Source organism: Balaenoptera ricei, chromosome 14, assembly GCF_028023285.1.
Source record: "Balaenoptera ricei isolate mBalRic1 chromosome 14, mBalRic1.hap2, whole genome shotgun sequence".
Taxonomy (NCBI): domain Eukaryota; kingdom Metazoa; phylum Chordata; class Mammalia; order Artiodactyla; family Balaenopteridae; genus Balaenoptera; species Balaenoptera ricei.
Window position 1 is genome coordinate 40027605 of NC_082652.1, and position 12189 is coordinate 40039793.

At 35.0% G+C, this 12189-nt stretch overlaps 1 protein-coding gene across 6 annotated transcripts in view; it reads left to right on the forward strand.

Moving 5' to 3' along the window:
- The window catches only part of RBBP8 (RB binding protein 8, endonuclease), a 98477-nt gene that overhangs the window by 29347 nt on the left and 56941 nt on the right, over positions 1-12189 (forward strand). For 5 of the 6 annotated variants that reach the window (XM_059894000.1, XM_059893997.1, XM_059893999.1 and 2 more), the window contains 2 exons: positions 772-814; positions 5570-5665. In XM_059894000.1, the coding sequence (XP_059749983.1) occupies positions 772-814; positions 5570-5665 (139 nt within the window). Of the gene's footprint in view, positions 1-771; positions 815-5569; positions 5666-5906; positions 5970-12189 lie in introns of those variants that run through there. The other variant, XM_059894002.1, reaches the window with a different exon arrangement.

Here is a 12189-nt window from a genome sequence, read left to right on the forward strand (position 1 = left end):
TATTAAAATTTTTATAATTTTGCTAAGTAATTTTTTGGGTTTGGATTTATATTGCTAGTGGTGTTGGATGTATTTTCATGTTTGTTTAATGGTGGGTTTTCTCCTTTTAATTATTGTTTGTGAGACTGAGGAATGTCACTCTTATTTTGTTCATATCCTCTCTTGCAGTCTCAATGCTTATCAGCCTGCTTTCTTAACAATAATTACCCAAGTCCCATAGGCAGTGGTCTTCTATTTTGTATCAGACGCAATTAAAATTAAAAATACATATAACACATGTAATACATATCTTGAGCTAAAAACAGTAGTGCCTTATGTTAAGTACTTTTTTGTAAGCAGTTGTGTTCCTAGTCCAGGACTTCCTGACACAATCTATTTTAATCCCAGAAGATTTGAGCCTACATAAGCACTATTGCTGTTAGCAAAATACATAGGCTATGCCAGAACATAAACCTTCATTTATAGTGAACTTCTAGTTATATGCTTGCCCATGCTATTAGGAAGTAACTCACTTTAGGTGGAGAAAATTTCATTCTATTTGGCTGTCATACAATAGACTAAGAGCAATAATGTTGCAAATACTCTTTTGTGACCTAAGGGTGCAAGTGAGGGAAATACACTCTTCAAACTAATGGAACCTGGCTCATTGTTCAGAGGCCAGGCTCAAGTAACTTAATAGTGTAGCATTAGATTCATAAAGAAACTTAGATTAACTGCTTTCGAAATGATAAAATGTATAAATAAAATACTGAGGATTTTTTTCTTTTTCAGGTTTACAAGTAAAAGTAACCAAACTGAAAAAGGAACGAATTTTGTAAGTATCAGCATATATAACACTGATGTCTTATTTATAAAGTAATTGATATTGATGTCCTATTTGAATTCAATGTTTTATTTATAAGGAAGTTAGCTTTACTTAGTGTGGACCTTGTGTAGTTGACAGCGAGTTATTCAAAATTCTAAAGGAAAAAGAATAATTTTGAATATAACCTTAGTTAATATTTGCATATATTTATATTTTAACATAATTTTAATATGTGTATAATCTTTTTCCTTAAAATATTTATTAAGATGGAAACTGATCTATAAATCATTTTGATCTGTTAGTGGCATTTTTTTCTCAACTATGATTAATACCTGGAATTTAAGATGCTACAAGATGGGGAGCAGGATAAGTCTGGGATTTCTAACTCATATAAGAAATGGGAACTAAATGGATATTCTGAGACCCCTTTTAACATTTGAAATTACCAGCAGTTCCCCTGAATTGTTTTGGTTATTAAGCCCAGAATCAGATCTGATTTTCTAAGTCAGGAGCAGATTTTACTCGTGGTTCTTTAGACCTTCTGCATTCAGGAATCTGAAACAGACGGCATAATAGAGTATTATTACTCATAACAAAAATTAATATCATTGTGACTAATAATAATTGCATTTGCTTTACAGTATATACCAATAGGTCTCAGTTCCTTCATATTCCTAAAGCTTCCAAGACTGTAACCAGAAGCTGGAGTTACCAACCACTCATCAAAACACACCTCACTATTTTTTCTATTATAATCTGAAAACAGAAATTGTGACGTTTTCCATTACACCTGTAAAGTCATGTTTGGAAGATGACCTAGATACAGAAATGAGAAATCATAAATTTTTAAAACAGTGTTTTTGAAGAATAATTTTATGATTCTTAATTACTGACACTTTCAAATGCTTTGCATGTTGAAAAGGTACCTGTTCCTACCTTAAAGGTGTCATTTAAACATTTAAGTTTAGGATGTATATCTTATTAGTTGATCATATTTTCTTACTGTGAGACCAAAAAAACACCAGAAGTGACTTTTATGGTAAAGAAGATGTATCCTTTCATATAGAAGGCCCAAAGTAGGGAGATCCTAGGACTGGTTATCACTTATTTCTGTCTTTCTTCTCTGCCATCTTTAGTGTTCAGACTTGCCCTGTTAGTCTTGACTCACTGCAGTATGGCAAGCTGGCTGTCACCATTCTAGTTATCACTTGCACAGCATCTTTGTGTCCTTTTATTTTTACTAATTATAAAAGTTTGTCAGAAGCAGCCCCCAGCAGACTTCCTCTAACTCATTGATGATGTTCATTCCTAAATAATAACTGGCAAAGAGAATTGAATTAACATGATTGGCTTACACTAATTCTGACACTACTTTATATGTATTCTAGAATTAAGTGAATAAGTAAATATATTGTTGATAAGGAGGCTTTTCCTCAGTGGTGAAATTTTTTTTGAGTGGTTTGAGATTAAAAATTATGAAATACACTTATTCATTCTATTGTTTTCATCTTCACCTTTGTTTATAGCCCAGCTAGTGATGGTTGCTACAAGCATTGTTAATCAGCAGATGAGTATGTACTATCAGTGACTTGGTATGCTCATTTAACACATACCACACTAAATAGCTAATTACTGTTTGTTGGAGTTATTCTACAAATCTCCTCTTTTATATATAATAATACTGTATAGGAATTCTTGTTCCCTCTTACCATTATAATACCCAAAGTATAATATTTTGGAGTTGATCAGTAGTTAGACAGTGAGCTCTTTATATTGTACCTTGGTTCAGTGTAGGAAGTAGATGACCTTGTAAATCCTAGATTAACAACCATTGATTAGAATGACATCCTTTAGAATCAAAATGTTGGTCAGTTTTTAGAAACATTGTGTTTGCTATTTGATTTTACATTTTAAACTACATTCACTAAATGTTTTTGAAGGAGTTTAGTTTTATTAAAAATGGATCCTTCTTGTAGACCTAGTAATTTTATTTTCTAAAATGTTACTATTTTAAATGATAGATTTATAGCTATAAAATAATATTTCCTCTTAGCTAGAATCAGAATCATTTCCCTGCAGATTGAATGATTAGACATAGTTAGAAATGATCTAGGGCCTTCCTGGTGATCCAGTGGTTAAGAATCCACCTTCCAATGCAGGGGACGCGGGTTCATTCCCTGGTCGGGGAACTAAGATCCCACATGCCGTGGGGCAACTAAGTTCGTGCACCACAGCTACTGAGCCCACACACCACAACTAGAGAGCCCACATGCCACAACTAAGACCCAATGCAGCCAAAAATAATAAAAATAAATAAAAAATTTTTTAAAAGATCTAGATTTGCTTATAACAAACGTACTTTTTTTTAACTGAGACTTTTTATACAAAATGTATTTCTCCATACCTCTAACCAAACAACTGCATGAAAAACCTTCTTTAATTCGTAAATGACTGTTGAATATTACTTTCTCAAAGATCACGTAAAACATTTCTGAATCTTAAAGAATGGAAATACAGCTGGTTGGTTGTTCAGTAGGTGATAATAATGGTTTACTTCACTGTATAGTTCTCAGTCATTTGATCCTCTTAGCAACCTTTTAATATATATTGTAATTACTCTGTACCTGCCTACCTTAGGTAGCCTGGGGTTACGCATTTTGGAAGCATGGCTAAGTAACTAAATCTCCTGAGTAATCAGAGAATTAAAGGGATGCTTTATTTTGTAGAGGATAGGTCATTGCATTGTGGGACCAGGAACTCAGATTTGCCTGTATGACCATAACTCTCCTTTCCAAGTATATTTTATGATAGACAGTCAGGGTACAGTAACAGGAGGTCTGGTCTCCATATTGTTAGAATAGCTTTATTTGTGAGATATCTCAGTCCTAGGGATTCCCACCTGGAAGAAGCAATTAGAAAAGAAATCAATAACTGTACTATATTTGTCTATCACTTAATTGCTTCAGACCTGTGTTTTGATGATAGTTGTCTCTGCACATGACTAATGCTCCACTTTTACACAGGTTCATTTGCAGAATTACACATGTATCAATAGAAATGTTGACTGTTGAATTTTTGTTGAATACTCCCAAAATAGGATGAGTGAAAACCTAGTGCTGCTTCTGAATTAAATACATTTTCTAGAAGTATTAGAAAATTTTTTTATTATTAGCTTCAGCTATCTATTACTTCCAAAATTTCATATATATATACACATGCTACCAGAACAATATTTGTTGTATAGTAGGAGGCCACTCTTAGATGTATTGGCTTTTCATTCAATATCAAATATTCAATCAGTATATAAGAAGTACCCTCGTATTGGTATCTGACATTTTGACTTAGTTGTTTTGCTCGTCTCTTTTGTTGCCAGTGATATTACATTCTACGTTTTAGCAATTTTGACACAGTCATTTGGACATCTTTTTGTGGCAGACTGATTTGTCACCTTTATTTGATTTGATATTTCAGACCCTTGAGAGGGCTGGGGAAAGATATTTGAACCACGGTATTCTATATTTTCAGATTCCAGATTACACAGAGAATCCTGATTCAATTTCTAATGGGTTTTCATAGAATTAAATTATATGCATACTTTATATAGGTGATTGTTTGAAATATAATGATGAAGAGGTAAAATATGGCACAACCTTGGAAAGTAACCAGGTAGTTTACTAGAAGAAAATTTTAGGTGTCTTTCTTTTTTCCTGACTAAAATCAAAATGGTAATTACTTAAATAGAACTTACTGTGTGCCAGTACTGTTCTGTATGCTGTATATTCATTAGTACTTAGTCCTTGCAAATGTCTCATGAAGTAGATACTACTAATGTATCCACATTTTTTGAGGCACAGAGAGTTTAGATTACTTGCACCAGCTCACACAGCTGGTACGTGACAGCTGAGATTCAAACCTAGGCTTCAGGATGTAGGGTTTGTGTACTTCTACTTCACAGTAAACCCTGGCTTAAAAGTAATACCAGGTAAAAGTTTAAGCAACACAAAAATTAGTAAAATAGAAAGTATAAATCCCTCATAATTGGAATAGGAATGATATGAGTGGAGTTACCTATTTACATTATTGAATGTAGATAAAATAATTAAAATAACAGTAAGTGTACTTTTTTTTTTTAATTAATTTATTTATTTATTTTTAAATTTTTTTATTTTTGGCTGTGTTGGGTCTCTGTTTCCGTGCGAGGGCCCTCTCCAGTTGGGGCAAGCGGGGGCCACTCTTCATCACGGTACGCGGGCCTCTCACCACTGCGGCCTCCCCTGTTGCAGAGCACAGGCTCCAGATGCGCAGGCTCAGTAGTTGTGGCCCATGGGCCCAGCCGCTCCGCGGCATGTGGGATCCTCCCAGACCAGGGCTCAAACCCGTGTCCCCTGCACTGGCAGGCAGACTCTCAACCACTGCGCCACCAGGGAAGCCCGAGCGTACATTTTAATAGCAATTTTGACAATGTTGAGTCAGTGGTGGCATCAGAATTTACTCCTTCATCTGTGTTCCAGCATTGTATAATGAATACCTGGTGCTTAGGAAGATACTTCTGTAGAAAATAAAAACACTGTAGAGCAAATTCTAGTATAATTTGAACTCTGATTAACAAGATATTCAAACCTCACCTTCTAAGTTGTTTGTTTTGATACAACAAATTCATAATATGTAAGTGGTGAGATCATGCTTTGGAGTTCTTAATGACAGAATAGTCTTGTTAGAGTATTTTTCCATTAAAAAAAAAATGACTTATTTCTTGACTTTTAGAGATGCACAGAGACTAGAAGAATTCTTTACCAAAAATCAACAGCTGAGAGAGCAGCAGAAAGTCCTTCATGAAACCATTAAAGTTTTAGAAGATCGGTGAGTCTGGTTCTTGGGTCTTCTTGTGTAAGAGGTGATTTCCCTCTTAATAGAGTATACATTTGTTTTCATTTGTAATCCATTCTGAGACTTAAAATGATCTTTTTACCAACTCTATGTCAACTTTGGATAAATACTTTATGAAATTAAAACAAACTTACAGGTTTGTTTTTTCAATAATTACAGCAATCACATCAATTTACCCTTTAAATGATGTTTCTTTATCTGGTATTTGTTGTAGGACAAGCTCAAGAGTAGCAGTGTTCTAATACATCTGATGCTTTCATTCCATTTTTACTTCTAAGTAGGTGGAAACTGGTTCACAATTCTATTCCTGTCTTCTTTTTTTTTAGTTTATTTATTTTATTTGTTTTTTTTTTGGCTGTGTTGGGTCTTTGTTGCTGCGTGCAGGCTTTCTCTAGTTGCGGCAAGCAGGGGCTACTGTTAGTTGCGGTGCACGGGCTTCTCGTTGCAGTGGCTTCTCTTGTGGCAGAGCACGGGCTCTAGGCACATAGGCTTCAGTAGTTGCAGCATGCGGGCTCAGCAGTCGTGGCTCGCGGGCTCTAGAGCGCAGCCTCAGTAGTTGTGGCGCACAGGCTTAGCTGCTCTGTGGCATGTGGGATCCTCCCGGACCAGGGCTCGAACCCACATCCCCTGCATTGGCAGGCGGATTCTTAACCACTGCACCACCAGGGAAGCCCTATTCCTGTCTTATTTTCTTACTCCTGCCATTCTCTTTTCTTCCTTGCATATTTCCCCACTTTCAGGCATTCTAGGGATTCTTTTTACTGAATATTCCCAAGATAATGCCTATTACTTCACTTCATGTACAGACTTTTTTCTTTCCCACTCCTATGAGGTTAACACTCTACACTAGAAAAGGCTTTCAGATTTTGCTGTTTTCCCTTGTCTGAACTGTAAGTGCTATTTAGGAACTTGAACTATTTATAGCAAACTACGTTTCTTGCTTTATTTATAGTTAATATTTTTCCATTATTATCATTTTTGTATATGTTACGGGAAGGCTGGTGGTTTGAATTCGCCACTGTGTCTTAGTGGTGGAATAATCTGATATTCTGCATGATGCAAACTAAAGTTGAGTACTCTTTCTTCCATGACGGCTATCTCAGTGGATGCACATTTACTGGAATAGGCAGCCTATTGTGGGAAAAGGCTCCATATGCTTTGGAATCATAGATGTGAATTTGAATTCCAACTTCACACTATCTCCTTAATTGAATTCAACAATTAATAGTTGAGCACTTACTACGTTCCAGGTGTTGTTCTAGGGGCTAGGAATACTATCCTTAGTATGTCATGGAGCTGATACTTAATTTTCAGAGATTGGGAGTGGGCCTGCAAATAAGATGATTTCAGATTACAAGAGCTGAAGAAGAAATAAAAATGAATTATGTAATTGAGTGACTACGAGCATTGGGAAATGAAGGACTATCGATGGATGTCAGGGATGACCTTTCTGAGGAGGTGCCGTTAGAACTGAGACCTGAGTGATACAAAAAAGAGCCGTCACTTGAAGAATTGAAAATAAGAAGAGGACAAATGCAAAAAGCCTCTGGTGGAAATAGATTTTGAAATATTTGAGGAGTAGGACATCCACTGTGATTCTAACTTAATGAGTAAGAGGATGAATGATAGATAATATTGGAAAGGTAGGAAGTAACTAAATTCAATAGGGACATCAGAAAAAAGTTTGGATTTTAATTGCATTGGGAAGCCATTGGAGGGTTTAAGCAGGGGAATGCCAAAGGGATACGAGCAGGTACTGACAACATCTGTTATATCCAAATGTAGATGTCAAGTAGGTAGTTGCATATGTGAGTCTGGAACTAATGGGAGAGGTTAGAGCTAGAGAAACAAATTTGAAAATCATCAGCTGTATATAAACAGCATTTAAAATCTTGGGACTGGATAAGATCTCCTAAGGACATCTTTAAAAGTATAGGAAAAACATAGAAGAGGGCTCAGGGCTGAATCCTTGGGCATACTAATTAAGGTTTAATGAAGAATAAGGGCCAGCCAGCAAAAAAGATTGAGAAAGGAATTACCAGAGTAGGAGAAGAGCCAAGAACATATGACATGACACTAACAATACCTTCTTCACAGGGCTATTTTGAACGTTAAATGAGATAGTGCAAGTAAAAATACATAATGGAAGCTTAAAAAGACTTACAATATCCCTCCTGTTTGGTGAATATGGTTCCAACCTCTAGTGCTCTAGTCTGTACTCTACACACAGCCAGACTAGTCCCTCTCTCTAGCTGAGACATCTGGAAACTAGAAAGCCATCTGTCCGTCTCAGTCTTCCCTAGTCCAGGATCAAAGAGGAAATCATCAGTTACTCTTCCTTCAGTGTGGTGTGGCATTTCCTTCTGTTTTCTCTGGATATGTAGTACAGGATTGAGGAGGAAGGGCGGAGAGCATATGTTTCTCAGCCTTTAACTCTCCAGTGATTGAAGCACTTCCTTCTCTTACTTTACCATATTTTTTTCTCTCATCTCTACTGCTCCACTACTTTCTACAAGCGATGAGGTTCTTCCTTCCATATAATAATGGTAGTAATGGCAAGAGATTAGGAACTTGCTTTCTGTTCAGTGATTCCCAAGTATAGAAAATTTTAAGTCTGAGTTCTCTAAGAAAGCAAACATCAAGATGACATTAGATATTCCAGAGATTCTGGGGGGAAACACACCTGTAAGGTAAATGAAGAAGGAGCTGGAGGAGACTGGGAGAGCTGTGAGATGTCCACGCATCTAACCCTTTTGAAAAAGAGAGAAAAAGGAAGGTCTTAGACTGCACTGCAGTTTTAAGAAAGCTTTGGCAAGGCCAATGGGGAGTTCTGGAGCCATAGTATCCCTGCTCTACTCATTCATTGGCTGGCTTCTGACTGTGGGATGCCTGGTGTGTTCACCTGTCTGGCGGGTAGAGGATTTCAGAGCACAACAGCTGGAGCCAGTGATTTTACTTCCCACAATAGGAGATACGTTTTCATGGTTGCCACACTCAAAGACTGATTGTGTTTATTTCCAGCATTCTTTCTGTTTAGTTGATCATTAGCAAGTTGTTTAGGACTCAATGCACTGAAAAAAAATCACAAGGTAAGGTTTTCATTATGTTTTGCACAAATTGGCTTAATACAGTTGGCTCTCCATTTCATCCCCAAGATATAGTGTTCTTCATCTTAGCTCTTGAAGACACTCCTTTCTAATATCTTCAGAACATTTCTTCACTTTATGATTTAAAGTTTTGGCTGTTCTTTTATTCTTTGCATCTTGTGCTTCTCTTCTTAAGTGAATTTTTCTTCTCCAGGCTCATTCTGAGAAGAAATGTTAGTGGATGAGTGCCCCTACCCTTCCCATTGCAGTATTTTCTAAATTACCATCCTTTATTCAGTTAATATACTTAATTGTTAAAATTATCATTTTTATTCTGCAGTTTTTAAAAACTAGATTCTTTTCTTTTTATCATCTATTTTCACTAATTTCAGGTGGATGTCATACTTCTGTGCTGTTTCTTACCCTAAATGTTCTCTTGCCTCTCATTCTGTTCACCTTTACATTTTTAGGTAGGTGGGCCTATAATTCATTACATGGTATTAATTTGGGGGTGGGACAAGGAGTGTAGCTCATTTCTTTATTCACATGCTTTTTCTTTCCTTTCTTTAAATCTGAGATTTCCTTCTGGGATTATTTTAAGATTTGTCCCTCATTTTATGAAGCTTCATTTAATGAAACCAAGAACGATGTAGATCTAATCATTATTTTTTTAATGTAGGATCTGCTAGTTTTGAGGGCTCACGTTATACACAGCCATCCAGCACTTAATCTTCACCTTAACACTGTGAGGTAGATGATAAATCAATTTTACAAATGAGGAAACTACGCTGACAAAGAGTTAAGAAACTTTCCCAAGATCACATAGTTAATGGATAATTAGGTTAAATTTGCCCCTCAAACTTGCCAGTTTCTACTGTTTGACGATGCCTTGTCTGTGTGTTGTCTTAATTTTATAAATGTGTAAATGAATTACAACTTAACTGATTATCTCAAAGTATTTATTCTTGATATAAAGTTACCAAAACAAGTACTCTGAAATATTAAGTCTTCAACATTGCCTATTATCTAGTCTTGTTTTCTTGGAAGGTTGTTTTGCTTGTTTGTTTTTGGTTATTTTTCTTTTAAATTGCTACTAACTAAATCCTACCTTTAAATGTCAAAGTAGGTAACATTTAGTAAAGTTCTGCCTTCTTAAAATTTTACTTTAATTTTGTCCTATGTAAGAATGATAATCCTAGAGTAAGCTTTAAATATCTATAAAAATTAATGTTTTGCTGAGACCTTTTAAAAGCAACGTATATTTTGTTAAAATTTCTAAATGGTAATTCTGCAACTTGCTGTTTACCCTTCATAAGATGAAGTGATTCTTATTTCTTATGCTAATATTATGAAAACATCAGGAGATGTTTAGATGAAAGGAATTATTCAGTAAAGATAAATTAGATAAGAAGTTCTAATTTAATGTGGCTTGTTTGTGTTTTACTAGTACTGTTATTACATTACTATTTACAGGAACCATTTACAGGCTCCCTCAAGAAACCAAAGTATTTCACTTAATCTAAGGAACAGTCACTGTACTAGATAAAAGGCATTTAAAAAAAAAAAAAAATCTGAACAAAGCAGTTAAACCATAGTTGTCTGATAGATTTTAATATTTTTAAAAGCATTTTTGTCAATATTAGGAAACTCATATTTCAACTGTTGTTAAAAGGGAAAATTGGTACTCATAATCAGAGGATTTGTGGTTCTCTATTTTTGAAATACTGACCAAATGTCTCCTTTTGTCTTGCTAACTCTTCTTACTTATGGATTTGAATTTAAGTGTATTCTTCAGGAGACCTTCCCGGACTTCCTAGACTCGACTTAGTTGTGCTGTGTGGTTTCATAGTACCCTGTATTTCCACTTTAACGTTGTGAATCATACTTTATTGTAATTACTTTTTATTGTCTTTCTTTTTTTAGTACACTGTAAACTCCTTTAAAGAAGTGACATTATCTTGGCCACTGTTGTATGTTAGCACTTACAGTACTCCCTGTAGGTGTTTAGGAAAACCCTTTTGAATGAAAATGAATAAGTTTGAGGAAATCTTTTTAGGGTATAGCAAACAGTTGAACATACTTGTTTATCTGGTAAGTTTTAATTGCAAACTGAAATCTTTTCTTTCTTCATCTCTATGAACAAGCTGGAATATAACTCAGAATGCATGATACTTTCAGCCCTTACAAGTAGAATTACTCTTCTTTCCTGTTTACCTGCTTATAGCTACTGAAATTGCATTCTCCTGTGAAATTGAGGCTGCTTTTTCTTTCTCTGACAGCAGCAGTTGAAGATAGGCAAGAAGAAAACAGTGGAATCCTGCTGATAGAATAGGAGCTAGCCTGTTTTCTCACATTCATTTAAATTTAAGCTAGGATCAGTGAACAATCGAGAGTTGACTCTTTTTCACAGGTATTATCAAGAGTGGCAGTTAACTGGAGAAAACTAGATGTAATAAACAAGTTAGGGAATATTGTTTCATTTTATAAGTTTATACTGTGGCATTTTTAAACTTGGAAACTAAGGGTTTCAAGAGGTTGTCTTCCATGATACCTTATGACATTTTAATATATCAGAGTTGATTTCTTGGAAACAATAAGGTGTTCGGTTTTTAATGACAAAGTGGTAGGGTGACATTTGAATACTTAATTAGGATTGATTAATGCCATTTAACTCCTTCAGTGTTTTTCAGTGACCTTTCAGTGTCAGTGCTCTTTTTGGCCTCTCTAGCTTAGTAGTTCTGTGTATACATTATTTACCACAATCAGGTCAACTATTTGAATGTTTACTGCATGAATCCAAAGCTATTAATTTGAATAGATCTTAAAAGAGAAATATAAAAGTGAAATGTGAGTATTTTAAACCAATAGTTAAAATTGAGTTTCTTCTTATAACAGTTTAACAATGTCTTGGTTTTGGAATAGTTTAGAGAGAACTTTATTCTTATTTCCTTTGGAATTTTAAAGGCATAAACAGACTTTACTACTAGCTTTGGAAATGCTTGAAAGTCTGAAAACATTAAGTGTTATAGCAGAAAGATAAGAAGGTATATGTCCTTAGTACCTTAATTCTCAAAAAAATTTTATGTAAAGTTTACTAGAATATATTTCTACTAAATTAAAATGCTATGATGAAAAGGAGTCTAACGTACTATTTAGCTGATTTTACGTTTTTCCTTTTATAATTTTTATTCAAGTAATACATGTACAGTATAAAGTTGTATAGTTATCATCAACCAGTAGTTTCCTGTTCCACTCTTTCCCACCCATGCCTGTCCCAGTTTTTAGTTCTCCAAAGTTCTAAATGATGTATTTTCACTTTAACACTTGATTTATCAATTTGAGACAATAGTTGTTTACTTCTTGCTATGAAGAGGAATAATTTTTCCCTCCCTCACCAATTTTTGAAGTTAT